This window comes from Musa acuminata, chromosome BXJ2-4 (assembly GCF_036884655.1).
Source record: "Musa acuminata AAA Group cultivar baxijiao chromosome BXJ2-4, Cavendish_Baxijiao_AAA, whole genome shotgun sequence".
Taxonomy (NCBI): Eukaryota; Viridiplantae; Streptophyta; class Magnoliopsida; order Zingiberales; family Musaceae; genus Musa; species Musa acuminata.
This window is the reverse complement of record NC_088341.1, coordinates 11,106,800-11,121,067: the sequence shown is the minus strand read 5'-3', so window position 1 is coordinate 11,121,067 and position 14,268 is coordinate 11,106,800. Positions and strand designations below refer to the sequence as shown.

Sequence of the window (14,268 nt, the reverse complement as noted above, 5' to 3'; positions counted from 1 at the left end):
GTCTGAACAGTAGATGTGATGCAATGGCATCGCGTAGCTGTGGGCACAGAAACCTCGGAATTCATCTGAACAGAGTCAATCATAATTAAGATTGGTTCGAAGTTGCCACATGAGGAGATCGCTACAAGGTTCCTGCAACATATCCTGTGGAAGAGTGGACTAAAACAGAGCATCTTATTCAGTAGCCACCGAATGCAAACAGCTAAAGTAGCGGTCATACATGTGCATGAACGAATAGTTCAGTGTTGTATTCGAACAATCTAATCACGATATTAAAGTGCACCCTACATCATATTCTGAAAAGGTTCAACCCAGAAGTCAAGGAACAAGGAGGACATCGAAGGAAGCTTTCACTTGTGATTTCCTCCTGTTACTGTTGCCCTTTCTCTGGTTGCAGTTCTCGGTCAGACTGAGGGAAATGTCTGAGCCAAAGATGCCATCGTACAAGCTTCGGTGCTATCATTGGTCCGTGTGGTTCTCTTCTGTTGGCCTACTTCCGCTGTAGCTCGTCAGCGGACCAAGCGAAGCTTCGTGTAGAGCGCCTGTTGGAGAGGACTCCAACTGGGGCGGTGAATCCCAGCTATTAGTCAAGAGATGTGATAACGAGCAGTTCCTAATAATGATTCACATTAGGAAAGCGATAGATAATAATCTAGTAAAAATTAATACGGGAGAAATTAGACTCTACAAATTATAATGAAAATAAATATGATGCTTTGCATCACAGAGAACCAAAAAATCTAGTAAAAATTACTAGTTTTTTATTGTTCGAACGAAAAATCAACCAATTGACTTCGACATATCGAATATGTTGTTATTACGTGGAAAATTGATGAATGAAAGCTGCGATACATCTCCGTTCTTTTAAGAACAATCACGTCAGGGCAAGGAGACATGCAGAGAGATAAGTTTGAACGAAGCCGGCGATCACCAAATACTTCTCCACGCATTTTATACTTCGACAATATGATTGACTACTTACTGCCACTTGATGCAGGAATAATAATCCGCCTTGATGGGCCTGTATTGGAGCATATCCTTCGCATTCAAATATTTACCTTTTTTTTTTGGTACCACATCTAAAAGAATAATAACATCAATTATTTGTGTGTGTGTATATATATATATATATATATATATATATATATATATATATATATATATATATATATATATATATATATATATATATATATATATATATATATATATATATATATATATATATATATATATATATATATATATATATATATATATATATATATATATATATATATATCGAATAAAACATACAGAAACAATGATAGGATGATTTACCTAGAAAATATTCATATTTTAAATATTTCTCAAAACGTATAACTCCGTTTTTTCCAAACAATATTATTAATTAGTTAAAATTCAAAATATTCTTAAAAATCTTTGTTCATTTTTTTTATCAACTATTACAGTGTTTTCATTTGGTTCATTTTAAATATTTTTCATTAACATTTATAGTATCTTGATTTATAAAATATAATAAATCATCATTTTATTAAAAGAAATGATCACATCTCACGAGGTTCAGATATATTATAAGGTAATAAATTATTCTATAAATAAATATAAAATAAATATATATCATCAACCATACATGCTGGTAGGGATTTATAAAAAGTTATAAAAATAATTTTTAATATTTATGAAACATATATAAATGTTAATAATTTAATAGGAAATGATAATATATCAATTGATCATAAAATTTATACATAAAAAATAATGATAATTTTTATATAATAAATAAAATTATGCATCAGCTACATGCAATAGATACATAATAATCAGATAACGAAAACGTACATCACATCCGATGGTGTACCCTCCCAACAATATATGGAGACACATACTTCACGGGATAGATGATCATGGATGTGATGTATGCCTCTGATAATCCATGATCATCAGTAGACTAGTGCATCCACGATCATTATTAGATTGGTTATCCATGTTGGAAGTGCCACATGTGAAAGGAGATATGGGCTCATCACAATGAGAAGCCACCAATAAACATAGTATAGAGGATCATACACCAAGTATAATCTCCTATAATATTTGATCACACCAATTTCTTAGATACATGCGTGAATGAATCGATGATCATGTAAATAAACGATCAAATAACAAGGCATACATCACACCCGATGATGCACTGTGATGAGCTCGTAACTCATTTCATATGTTGCACTTCCAACATGGACCACTAATCTAGTCATATATAGACTATATGATAACAATTATATCAATATCATAAACTTAAAAAATATAAAATAATAATTATTTTTAAATTATATATTCAAATAAATTTTTTTAAATTTATCACATCATAAAGATATACATCAATATCTTAATAGTCCTCAATCAACAAAAACCCTAATTGGAATAACTTACTTGACTTAAGCCAAACTTAATTCAATTATGACCAAACGGAACTAACCTCAAATCCTTATAGAACCGGTTTGGAATCATCATAGACTAGTTTAATGTAGATTTGATTAATCTCGATTAGATTAAGTAGGTTTGAACTAGTCAAGTTGGTTTGAAATCACTGTAAACCAGCTTTAATCGATCAAACATATCTAATTTAGTCAATTAACGAGTTCAAACTAATAAAGGGAGAGGAAATCAGACTATGTTATATAATACTAGACCAAATCAAACCGACCCACCTAAGTCTTGGATGGGTCACATGTGTCACATGTGCTTGTATCAAGTAATAGTTTGGACTGAGGTACAATAGGTTGGATAGAGGAGCGACAATGTGTCTAGAGCTAATCACATAGTTGGGCAGGCTCAACTTCATAGATTAGGCTAAGCCTCACTCACAAGTTGGGTTAAACCTGACCATTGAACGGGGCCATGCTTGGCAAGTGGGTTGGGTTATGCTTAGATACACGAATTGAGGTCATGTTTAACCATATAAACTGAGTCATACATAGCTACATAAGTTGGACCATACTTAGCCACATAGGTTTGGTTGTACCCTGTCACATGGGTTGGTTGCTACTTGGTCATATGAGTTGGATTGTACTTTGCCACATAGGTTGAGTCGTACATGATCATATGAGCTAAATCGTACCTAGTCACTACTAGTCATAAGTGCCTTGTAAGCTAATTACGTGAGTGATGACACGTGTGACACACTACACCATCAACGAATCTATACAATGAAAATTAGATCGTGATGAGATCACGATAATGAGACTGATTCGTCTTTAAATATAGATCCTAAATAATCTCAACTATAGATTACTCGAGAGGGACATTCAGATAATCAGACAGACTAGTGTGTTATATACCTGTATATATGATGTAGACGGTTGGTCTCATAGTTGCTCATGTGGGGACATTGGAGATACAATTCTAGTAGTCATTGGAGAATAAGTTCACTGATTGATCCGCTTACGAAATGCTAAATGGTTGATGATACCTCATTGTCAGACAGTAATTCTGTGGTCCTAGCTATGTATTAGTCCTTAGACTTGAGACACCAAAGATATCCTATATAGTACTCCACTCTTTGATAATGGACTTATAGATTTAGAAGTTTTAGATCTAGCACAACTAGTCATTCAGAGTGATAACCAACCTTACGAGGGTAATTGAGTGTCAATAAAAGATCATTCGCTCTTGGTATCATGAAAAAAAATCCTATATGTTCTTGGTCAAGTAAATCCTTAGCCAAGGTCATTCAGATTGAGAGAGAATGAATTCTCTAGGAGAATCCAATTAGAGCGAGACCCGAGTAAATTTCGTATGGGCTTGGCAGCACCATGTTAGATATATGGTCTCTATGATATTAGATGGATAAGGGATTATAGATAGACAATAACTAAGGACAAATATGTTCAATGAATTATATTCTCATATATCGTCTGAGAACTATGGTGTAGTGGCCTAGTACATCCGTAGTCGATGAGTCAAGTGAATTATTAAGAAGATATTAATTCACTAAGTTAGTATGACTCATAGCCAATTCGATGTTACACTTAGAGGGTCACACACATATAGTAGGTGTTACGATAAGTAAAGCTTCGGATTTGAGATATCCATTGAAGCCCTTATCTTATTGGATATATAGTAAACTCCTGAATTATTGGATCTTTTGGGTGAGACCGAATAAGAGTAAATAGAGATTATTGGATTGAGATCCACTAATCCAAAAGGCTTGGGTGATTAGATAGAGATCCAGTACCCAATAGGGTAGGATTCATTATAGTTAAAAGGTAGGACCTCTGTAAATACAGGGGCCAAAAGGTGGCATAGGCTAGTCTTCTCTTGGTCGCCCCTCATATTGTCCTCCCTCTCCTCTCTCCTTCAGTCGATAGCCCTAGTTTGGTGGATAGTAAGAAAGGTCGATCCCTTCTTGATCACAGTGTAGGCCTTGTGGTGTGTGTAGAGAGAAATATTGTACTACAATTTGAGGAGTATTGTCGCCACATCTATCATGTGGATCATTGATATAGAGGTGGATCATTGACCTCCTTCATTATCTTCTATACATTTATGATTTTTTAGGGATATACATTCTCCCTAAGTAATATATCTCGAATGATACACATAGTTTTCAGTTTTATGATTTTTTAGTGTACCAATCGTTGTATAATGATAATATATTTTTCTTAGAAAATCTGGATTTTTATTTTTTGTTCTTCGGTCGGCTGTGCATGTGATGTCCTGTCTAGATTTCCAAATAGCTACATGAGTTGGATTATGCTTGGCTACATATATTAGGTCATACCTTACCATATAGGCTGGCTACAACCTGAGCACATGGGCTAGGTCATACCTAGTCTCATGGATTGAGCTGTACCTAGCCACATGGGCTGGATTGTACATAACCACATGGGTTAGGTCGACCAGGTGTAACAAATCAACCTGACTCGAGTAAACCCCAATTAGACTCATCTTTATCAACTTAGATTTTAATATTTTAAAATATTAAAGAATAACTCAAATCCATGAATTAAAGAATTTAAATTTATGATGTTAAAATTAAAACTAATTAAATTATAAAAATAATACATAATTCTTGAAACATAGATATATCTAATTAAATAAATTAGAACTTTATGTTAATCCAAAAATAAGTTAATAGTTAAATTAATATTAAAATTCACTTGAGCTTAAGAGATAAATATAAATCAAATAATCATTCTAACAATAAATTAATTATCATTATTTATTAATCATAAAATTTTATAAAAAATTGAAATTAGAACATTATTATGTATCATAAAATTTTAACAATCCCAATATGGAGATTTCAAAACATAACAATCCCTTTATATAGAAAAAGATTAGATCTCCTCGTAAGTAATAATTTAATTTTTATTTTTATTTATTTATTTTATTTTCATAGATAAAATGAGAAATATAATATTTATTTTTTATGATTTATATACAAAAAATAGAATATAAACTATTTACTTCCTAAAAATCATATCACTCATTAAGAAATAAATCAATTAATAATTTAATTTATTAGTATAATTCCTAACTTGTTCACATGATTAAGAAAATTAAATTTAATCATTTTCTTAACTATAATACATAAACATTGAGGTAAATAATAAATTAATATATTATTTATAATAATTAATTTATGTTAAGGGCAGAATTAATGGTGATTATATTATGTCTTTTTAATTATCATTGATCATAAATTATTATAATATTATTTTTTTTAAATTTATAATTAATTTGATTGAGATTAGGAGTCTATTTAGATTATTAATAGTATTTTTGAGTAGATCATATAATGTTTTTATTATGATGACCAAAATATTATAATTGACTAAAAATATTATAATAGTTCAAAATATTATAAAAAGTAGAAAATTTTTTGAATGACAGTTTAAGTATTTTTTTAAAATTAATCAGAGACAATTTAAACATATTAAAATATATGAGTATTTTATAAGAAATACGATATGAAATGAATGCGGAGAATGTGAAAATGACATAATATTGGAGATTGGTAATGTATAATTAATTTCATGTGGAAGGGCACGTGAGAAAATCGTGAACGTGGGTCCCGCAGCGACCCGAACCGGAGTGCTCTCATCGTTTGGGCCTCTGCTCTCGTGCTTCCATGGCGTCCTTCGCCATCTCCCCTTTCATCCCTTCCTCGGCTCCTCGCCTGCTGCCGTCGTACTCTTTCCATTTCTTTTCCCTGCCTCTCCTCTCACATCGCCGCCTTCGCTCTCCGGCCCGAGCCTCCGACAGGTTGTCGTCCTACCATAAGGTACTCGAATCTTCTCTATCTAAGCCATAAAAGGCTGCTCGAATCTTCTCCAAGAGGCCATAAATTAACTTTAGTAATCGTAAAATTGGAATTTTGGCCCACAGGAGAAGGTAGCGGTGGTCCTGGACCCTGGAGCCTGGCTTGGCGATATTGGCGGCGAAGAGAGTGGCGGGGAGGATGACGATTACAATGAGGAGGACGAGGAGGAACAAGACCAGAGTTTGGATCTCATCGTAGGTTTTCTTTATAGCGTTTTCAGAAAGATCTCTCGGTCGATGCGGAAGGCCGCTCGGTCGGTGCTACCGCCTTTCATTCCCTCGAAATTGGTGCGTTCTTCACCTTTGATTCATTGATTTGTTTTCCTTTTTTATGTTGGGATGAAGCGAAGTTCGTGCTTTGATGATTACGAGGTGCTTTTGGCTGACCATTTGTGGTGGGATTTTGGAATAGGTGGGGTTCTCGGTCAATGGGGTTTTGATACTGGCCTTCCTGTGGATTCTTAAGGCATTTCTTGAGGTAATTCTATTTCTTTGTTTCCCTCTGTATGTTCTTGTACTTCTCGTGGCTCTTGTTCAAAGGGCGCCTTCTTATCGCTTCAGAAACCCTGTTTTGAGGAGGCTGAATGATTCTCGGTCATGATTTATTATTTGGTGATTCTACTTATCAAATCAAGATAATGATTGCAATATTCTTAAATGTAGCTTGGTAATGAACAAGCTTATTGGAAGATGAATTTGTGTATTTAAGCTAAAATATATAATTGGTAGCAGATATTAGCTTTCGCGATTTAGTTATCCCTCGTTCTTTGGTTGCTGTGGTTGGATCACCTTCAGTAGGAAAGGATTCTTTGTTTTCTGTGCATCTCAATGGTGGGTTCAAACAAGAATTTCAATAATTTTGTTGCTGCCATTATTAGCACATCGGAGAGGGAGGACATAATTAGTATATGGAATTATGATTGCTTCAATCTTTCCTCAAGGAAACCCAATGGCAACTAGGAGAGTAAGAAGTCTCTCACAGACTTGTATCTTGCTCTTTTATGTTTCATCCAGGTGTTATTCTTGAATATGGAAATACTATATGATTATTCCTCTCAAAAGATAAACATTGATGGGAAATACCGGTTGTCCATTAATTACGACAGGAAGTCCTTTAAACATAACACTTGACCAATCCATTTATACATTTTGAACACATCCAATGCATCTCTGGCTTCACATTCCCTCTGTTATATCTGAAAGCAAAGACGTTTCAAACATATAGTTCCTTTCGATTGTTTCTTGAACTTAAATCCAATTTATAAACCCTTTGTGTTTCTAAAAGAGTCCTTAACCTGTGATCTATAAATAGAGCACTTATGCAAGTCATGTTCTATGCCCTCGTGGCACATATGATGTGTTCTTCTTTTGCTTCGTTTGAAGTATGTAAAGAAATTTTGTTTTTTCACCACCACTGCATTTGTACCGAGCACCTATTGTCTCTTTTAATAAATTCTTCAGAATCATTTTCTCCGTGTGGAAATTTTGCATTCACTTGAGATAGGTGTCACCGCCTGCGCAAATCTCTAGTTGATAAATCATGGTATTGTAAGTTTCTTTTCTGGAATGAGCATGATGACATGTTTAGGATGTGGTTTGCCCGCTAACCTGCAAAAATGTTCCTTTTCTCTAGGTTGTAGACTGTACTATGGTATTCATTTCTTGGTTCTAGATTATTGGGTACTCGAGTTGATGCAAGCACTGATCTTCATTTTCTATCTGGTCTTTTGCTTCTGTTTACTCTGAATTTCTATTTAAAATCTTTTAGGAAAATTCCGAAACAAATCTTGCGTACTCTGTCAATAAATGGGCTTTTTAGGGTATTTGTTACAAGTTAAGTTAATATATTGCAGCCTATTTTTGATTTTTCAAAATGATAAATTATTTCTATGCTTTTATACTATAGAATAGATTGTTTCTAATAGTTCAGGGCATTTTACTGCTAGAAAAGGTAGAAGAAAAATTCTCTTCTTTTTGCAAGGTGTTGTACTTTGGTCTTTGTTCTCTTAAGAATAGTCCTCGCCTTATTCCGCTTGGGTTTGATATCCTTATACTTGGCTAGACCTTGATATCTTGGTCTCCCTGATATTAGGAGACAGACAGAACAGAGAACCGGAAGTTGGCTATAAGGGACTCCTTGACGTTGTCATTTCATTCCCATTTTTCCTTAGCTAATGCAGGTGACTTAATGATGCTTATATTAGGAAGAATAAACAGATAATAGCTAGACCTACTTTAAGATTAGTCAATATGGATCCAGGAAAGCGATTAGTTAGACCAGATTACAAACCCAATATGACATGCAGTGGATGTAAGAGCTCAAAAGTAAATGGAAGAAGAAAGGATGAGGGAGAGTGATAATATGTAGAGAAACCAATCAAGTGGCCACCTCCGAATTGTGTTAATATTAGGCTTTTTAGGACATCTCTAGGTACATAGGATACTTATAATCTGGATACTGTTAAAACTCAGCCTATGCTCTCCGTATGTAGAAGATTCACAACACCGCGGTCATAAAACCTCCATCCAGATTGAGAACTTGACAGATGCATATTTACATAACATGCTTGGCTTATGTCAAGGAAAATATACAGACGGATATTATCCGGCCCACCTCTTGCCTCAGAAGAAGGATTCTTTTTATTCCTCTGCATCACGTCTAACGCAACCAAACAAGAACCTGTTCTATGCTTAGCTTGTGTACAAATCGTTTCATTTGGATTTCTGTGTTTCGCTTAACCATCTTGATTCGATCTCTTGTCCAACCGCAGGTTGTCTGCACGCTAGGCAGCATGGTGTTCGTTAGCATGCTGCTTGTCCGGGGGATATGGTCCTTTGTGACTTACACGATGGAAAACCAATACAACTATGCAAGCAGGAATGACGAAGAGGGCAGCAGATGGAGTGGTGTCGGTGCTGCTTGATTCATGGTCCTCCTCATTTTATGAGGAAGCACTGAGACCTCAAGTCTGTACATATCTTGGTGTCATTTGGGGAGGACTAATTTCTATGATGCTTTTTAACTTGCCACACCAGAATTATAAACCAGATTCAAGCCCATTGACAATGTCAAAACTCGACTACCCAAGCCGGCCGGCATTCTTGTGTTGTTGTTGCACAAGTTCCATTCACAACAGGAATGTATAGTGTTACAGCAGCAGCAGCAACAGGATTCATCACTCCAAAGCTGCAGCAAAAGAGACAAGCCAACAGATGAAACCTGGAAGCACCGACGCCTCCCAGGCTCCACACGAAACTTGAAGGCTTCTGCTTTTCCAAGTTTCATATTGTGTTAATGTGCAAGCGTGGCTGCCACCAACCTTCCTCCCTCTTGCCTCGACTTCAAGGGGAGGAAGATGAGCCAGAGGCGGCTCCCACCTCACATGCATGCCCTCTCTGATGCGCGCACCGAGCAAACATGAGTTGGGAGCCGTATTTGCCGCAACTTTTTTGGCTGGCTGCTCCCCAAAGGATCAGTGAAGATTATTGGACAAAATGCATGGTCCTTCAAATCTTATTTTCTTCACATTTAATGAATTTTTGTATTCTTTCTTCATCTTCCTTATGGCTTTCTCTTCACAGAGGAAACCATACGAGACGGAAGTCTCGCTCGCCGTGGCTTCGCCCTGCTACCGTACTTCGTTCGACTCCGCCATCGTCTTTTTCTCTCTACAGTATAATTAATGATCAGAGTTCGACGTGTGTGACATTGCAAGTAAGCTAAAAAACGAATTATTTCTTAGTCTAATAGAAAATGATTCAAATAAAATAATATATAGTTCACGTTGACGTTTCTACCCTACCACCAAGTCACATTGCAGTTCAAACAAAGCTGCCTCTCGCACCAGTTTGTACGACCAGAATGTCTTTTTCCACATGATCTGCCCCACTCTAATTTTGTAAACAGGTGAATAAGTCATCCGATTGGTGCGACCTTTTCTGCCATGAATTCACCTAATCCGATATATAACGAGTTGCAGTCACATCATGCACCCTTTTACGTGGACCAAATGTCATGTCACCTTCGCCAGGTAGCCATTTAGAAATGGGCAGCATGATCTGCACAATTCAGTTTGTTCCAGGCGTCACTGCCCATGCCTTCTCACGTTTTGACTGTGTTCTTTGACAAACGTTGCACAATTCAATTATTGCCCGAGTGATCTATAAAGGTGTCCAAAGCTTGGTTTATGATATATCTATGAAAAGCTCTTACTGTTAACTACTTAGTTTAGTGTCCTTTCCGTAGATATGACAAAAGCAAGAATCTGGAACTCGTATGTCGGGGTAGAGAAGAAGTTCGGAGAGTATACGAGAGTTTGTAGATTAGAATGACGCTTTATCGATCAAAGAGCCCACGACATGAGTTCCAACACTAATCATCTTCTCACGCTCTCTGTGGGCTTCTCACGGAGTAATTCTTGGTTTAGACCGACGCCTCCACCGCTCCTTCGCAGCGACAACCATCAACATGATTTGACGTGGGACAAGAAGAGCCCTCTCACTTGCGTCCCTCTCTCTCTCTCTCGCTCTCTCGGCCGCTGGTTCGCAGCTACATCCATCAACATGATTTGACGTGGGACCAAGAAGAGCCCTCTCCCCCTCCCCCCACACCCCTTCTCTCTCTCTCTCTCTCTCCTTCTTGGTTTTCCCACCATCCCTGAGACCCAATTCCTTCCGCACCTCTCCGACTGTTTCAGTAAAGGTCTGTCGGAGAATCCACTGTAGGCCTCTCTCGCCTCAGGTTCGATCATTAGGCTTCCATCAAATCAAACTCTGGAAAGCTGAACTTTTCGAGTTAAAGATGGAGGAACTTTACCAAGTCGAAGTCTACCAGAGAGATGCTACGGGGCTCATCCAAACATCCTCTCCATCTTTAGCTGCGTCCGCTACGACAAGCAAAGTATTAACAGTAGCAGCAGTAGCTGCACCTCCTGCTTTTTTCCATGGAAAAGCACACTGTTGGGCGGATCCTCTTTCCTTCACCACCACCCACTACCATCCCCTGCACCCTGAAACCTCATCCTCCTCATCACCTCAAGATGCATTTCAAAGAAGAGCAGCTGCCTCTTCAAGTGACATAGATACCATCAAGGCTAGCATCATTTCACACCCTCAGTACTCCAGCCTTCTCTCTGCCTACGTCAATTGCCAAAAGGTAAATTAACCCTATCAGCTCCACTGAAACTACACCTGTATCTCACCACGCAACCTGTGCTAGTAATTATCTCATGTGTTGGCAGATAGGAGCTCCACCAGCTGTGGCAGACCGGCTATCAGCAACCGCTGGAGAGCTCGAGGCAAGGCAGCGAGCGGCGTTGAGCAGCAGCCATCCCTTGACTGATCCTGATCTTGATCGATTCATGGTCATATATAAGATCCTTCGTCTATACGCGGGACATATCGATAGTTAAGCTTGTTTTCCTCCATTGATCGTTGTTTTGAGTTCTCTACCATCGGAATTATGATAGGAAGCTTACTGCCAAGTGCTTGTGAAGTACAAGGAAGAGCTAACGAGGCCAGTGGAGGAGGCCAAGGAGTTCCTCAGAAGGGCCGAATCCCAGCTCAACTCCATCACCGACGGTTCCCTTCATCTTCTTTCCTCTGGTAACTTATTCCCCAGGCTAGCAGTACTAGTTTGCTTTCATTACCATCGATATAGTCTGTTCTCTAGATTATATTGTTCTACGGTAGTAGCCATACATACACATCTATAGCCAGCAATAGAATAACATAGGCAACAATGATTAAGACGGATTCATATGGCCTTGTCACGAGGATACAGTAGTAGTAATCGCATAATCATCTTTGGAAATTAAGCTAGAATTTTTAGGACTGTTAGGTGCATAACTTAGGGTTCCTAAGACGACACTGCTTCCTGCCTGAACAATAAGCGTTGCATCATTATTGCTTTCAACTTTTCTTTGGAATTGGAGAATTGCATGAATGAAAAAGATCCACGAAAGCTTGACCAATTACTCCTTACGAACACATGTGAAATGATAAACTCTGTTTCATCCATCAGTCAAACTTGTACATGGTTTGATGATAAATAAAAAGACACTGAAGTCATCAAAAATAAAGCTCACAGCATCCGACGCACTTCATGCCAATTTATTGCCATGTTTTACATCCATCCAACATCGCCAGCTTTTGCTACTAATTCCACTATAATTCCAAGGGTACCTTCTGTGTGAGGTGGCACCACAGCACACCTATGTGAAGCACATGGCCTCCATCTTTATTCTCTTGTACGCATGAGTCATATATATATATATATATATATATATATATATATATATATATATATATATATATATATATACACTCTTTCTGATGGCCAGAGATGTACGATCACCGAACATTTGTTAGTCTTGCAGACACGTAAAACAAATTATTTGTAGAGAGAGAAAGAGCGAGTCATATGCTCGCTGGGACTATTTCTTTGGCAACATCTTGGTGCGCTCATCCATGCAAGTGAAGCATGTACGCTTTGTTAGTCGCCCGTGTGCTCCACGTACTGGCCGTGGGAGATGTTGCTTTCAACTCCTCCATGCATGGTCTTTCACCTTGAGAGATCGCGTGCGCCCATCAAGGGCACATTTTGGTTTGCTGAGATTTTGAAGAATTTAGGTCCGAGTCAAATTTATTAGAAATAAATATCTGTGAGACCAAAAAGATAACTTAGAATCATTGTTACCTATACTAAGCATGACTTTTAACCTCCTAATAAACTTCAAATTTTAGACTGAATAGATGTCAAATTTAACTGAAATATGATCGTTAGATATGTTTCTTATTATTTTATCACTTATCTGATTGTTATGTGCACTATAATTTCCTGCAATCTCATATTTGGTGTCAATATATATATATATATATATATATATATATATATATATATATATATATATATATATATATATATATATATATATCTTTCACATAAAGAGATGAAAAAAACAAAAAACAAAAACTGTTATGTTTATCGCTTCCACGGATTCAGGATATGTTTCCCCAACACGATGGGATACATTAGTAGAGCTCAAATAAGCATCCAGCTTATAAGTCGTACAGCTTTCTCTTGTGATGCAGATGAGAACAGCGGAGGTTGTTCCTCGGCAGAGGATCAAGAGGCAGGTGGAAGCAAGACACGACTTCCTAAGATCGACCAGTGCGGCGAGGAAGTAGAGTTAAAGAACTTCCTCCTGAAGAGGTACAGTGGGCACATGAGCAGCCTCAGGCAAGAGCTGTCCAAAAAGAAGAAGAAGAAAGGAAAGCTCCCCAAAGAAGCCATCGAGAAGCTACTCAGCTGGTGGGAGCTGCACTACAAATGGCCATACCCATCAGTACGTCTTACCGACTCGCAACCCTTCCCGCAACGGCCATAACTCAAAAAGTCTCAAACCCTAATGCCTGTGCCCGAAACATGCCCAGGAATCGGAGAAGAGAGCGTTGGCAGAATCGACAGGACTTGACCAGAAGCAGATCAGTAACTGGTTCATAAACCAGAGAAAGCGACACTGGAAGCCAGCCAAAGACGAGCAATTCATCATGACGGATGGCTACGATCCATCGAATGCTGCTGCTCTTCATGCGGATGGAGGCTTCATGAGTGACGGCCGATGTCACGCAGGACAATGATGGACCCTGATATAGTCTTGGAACTGCTTGATTCGTGGAAAACCATACGCAGGCCGATATGGATTAATGGTTCTTCGGCCTGATGATGAAGGTTTAATTGGGCTGGATTTGATTCAAAATATCATATTGGGCTCTATCATTTGACGAAAGCACAGCTATCTGTAATCATCAGTCCAGTGTTTGGAAAGGAACCGATAAAAGAAGTGCTTTAAATACGAAGAATACCAAAGAACTATTACAACGACGACATTTTACTTCCCATGGTGGCAGATCATTGCTTCCCTAGGAATAGTTTGACTGTCC

General features: G+C 37.6%; 2 protein-coding genes across 3 annotated transcripts; both read left to right on the top strand.

Moving 5' to 3' along the window:
- The first annotated feature begins 6,098 nt into the window (after positions 1 to 6,098).
- LOC103981449 (protein SHORT HYPOCOTYL IN WHITE LIGHT 1) lies at positions 6,099 to 9,412 on the top strand. The gene is made up of 4 exons (XM_009398178.3): positions 6,099 to 6,286; positions 6,391 to 6,612; positions 6,737 to 6,802; positions 9,096 to 9,412. The coding sequence occupies exons 1-4, from the start codon at positions 6,134 to 6,136 to the stop codon at positions 9,246 to 9,248; spliced, it is 594 nt and encodes a 197-aa protein (XP_009396453.2). The 5' UTR covers positions 6,099 to 6,133; the 3' UTR covers positions 9,249 to 9,412.
- A 1,144-nt stretch (positions 9,413 to 10,556) lies between these two features.
- LOC135610008 (homeobox protein knotted-1-like 6) lies at positions 10,557 to 14,086 on the top strand. 2 transcript variants are annotated; one of them, XM_065103894.1, is made up of 5 exons: positions 10,557 to 11,479; positions 11,565 to 11,687; positions 11,793 to 11,928; positions 13,417 to 13,670; positions 13,759 to 14,086. In XM_065103894.1, exons 1-5 carry the CDS (start codon positions 11,126 to 11,128, stop codon positions 13,963 to 13,965), a joined length of 1,074 nt encoding a protein of 357 aa, XP_064959966.1. In that variant the 5' UTR covers positions 10,557 to 11,125; the 3' UTR covers positions 13,966 to 14,086. The 2 variants fall into 2 exon arrangements, with proteins under 2 accessions (XP_064959966.1, XP_064959965.1); XM_065103893.1 differs by having other exon boundaries at positions 10,558 to 11,479; positions 13,399 to 13,670.
- Positions 14,087 to 14,268: the final 182 nt, after the last annotated feature.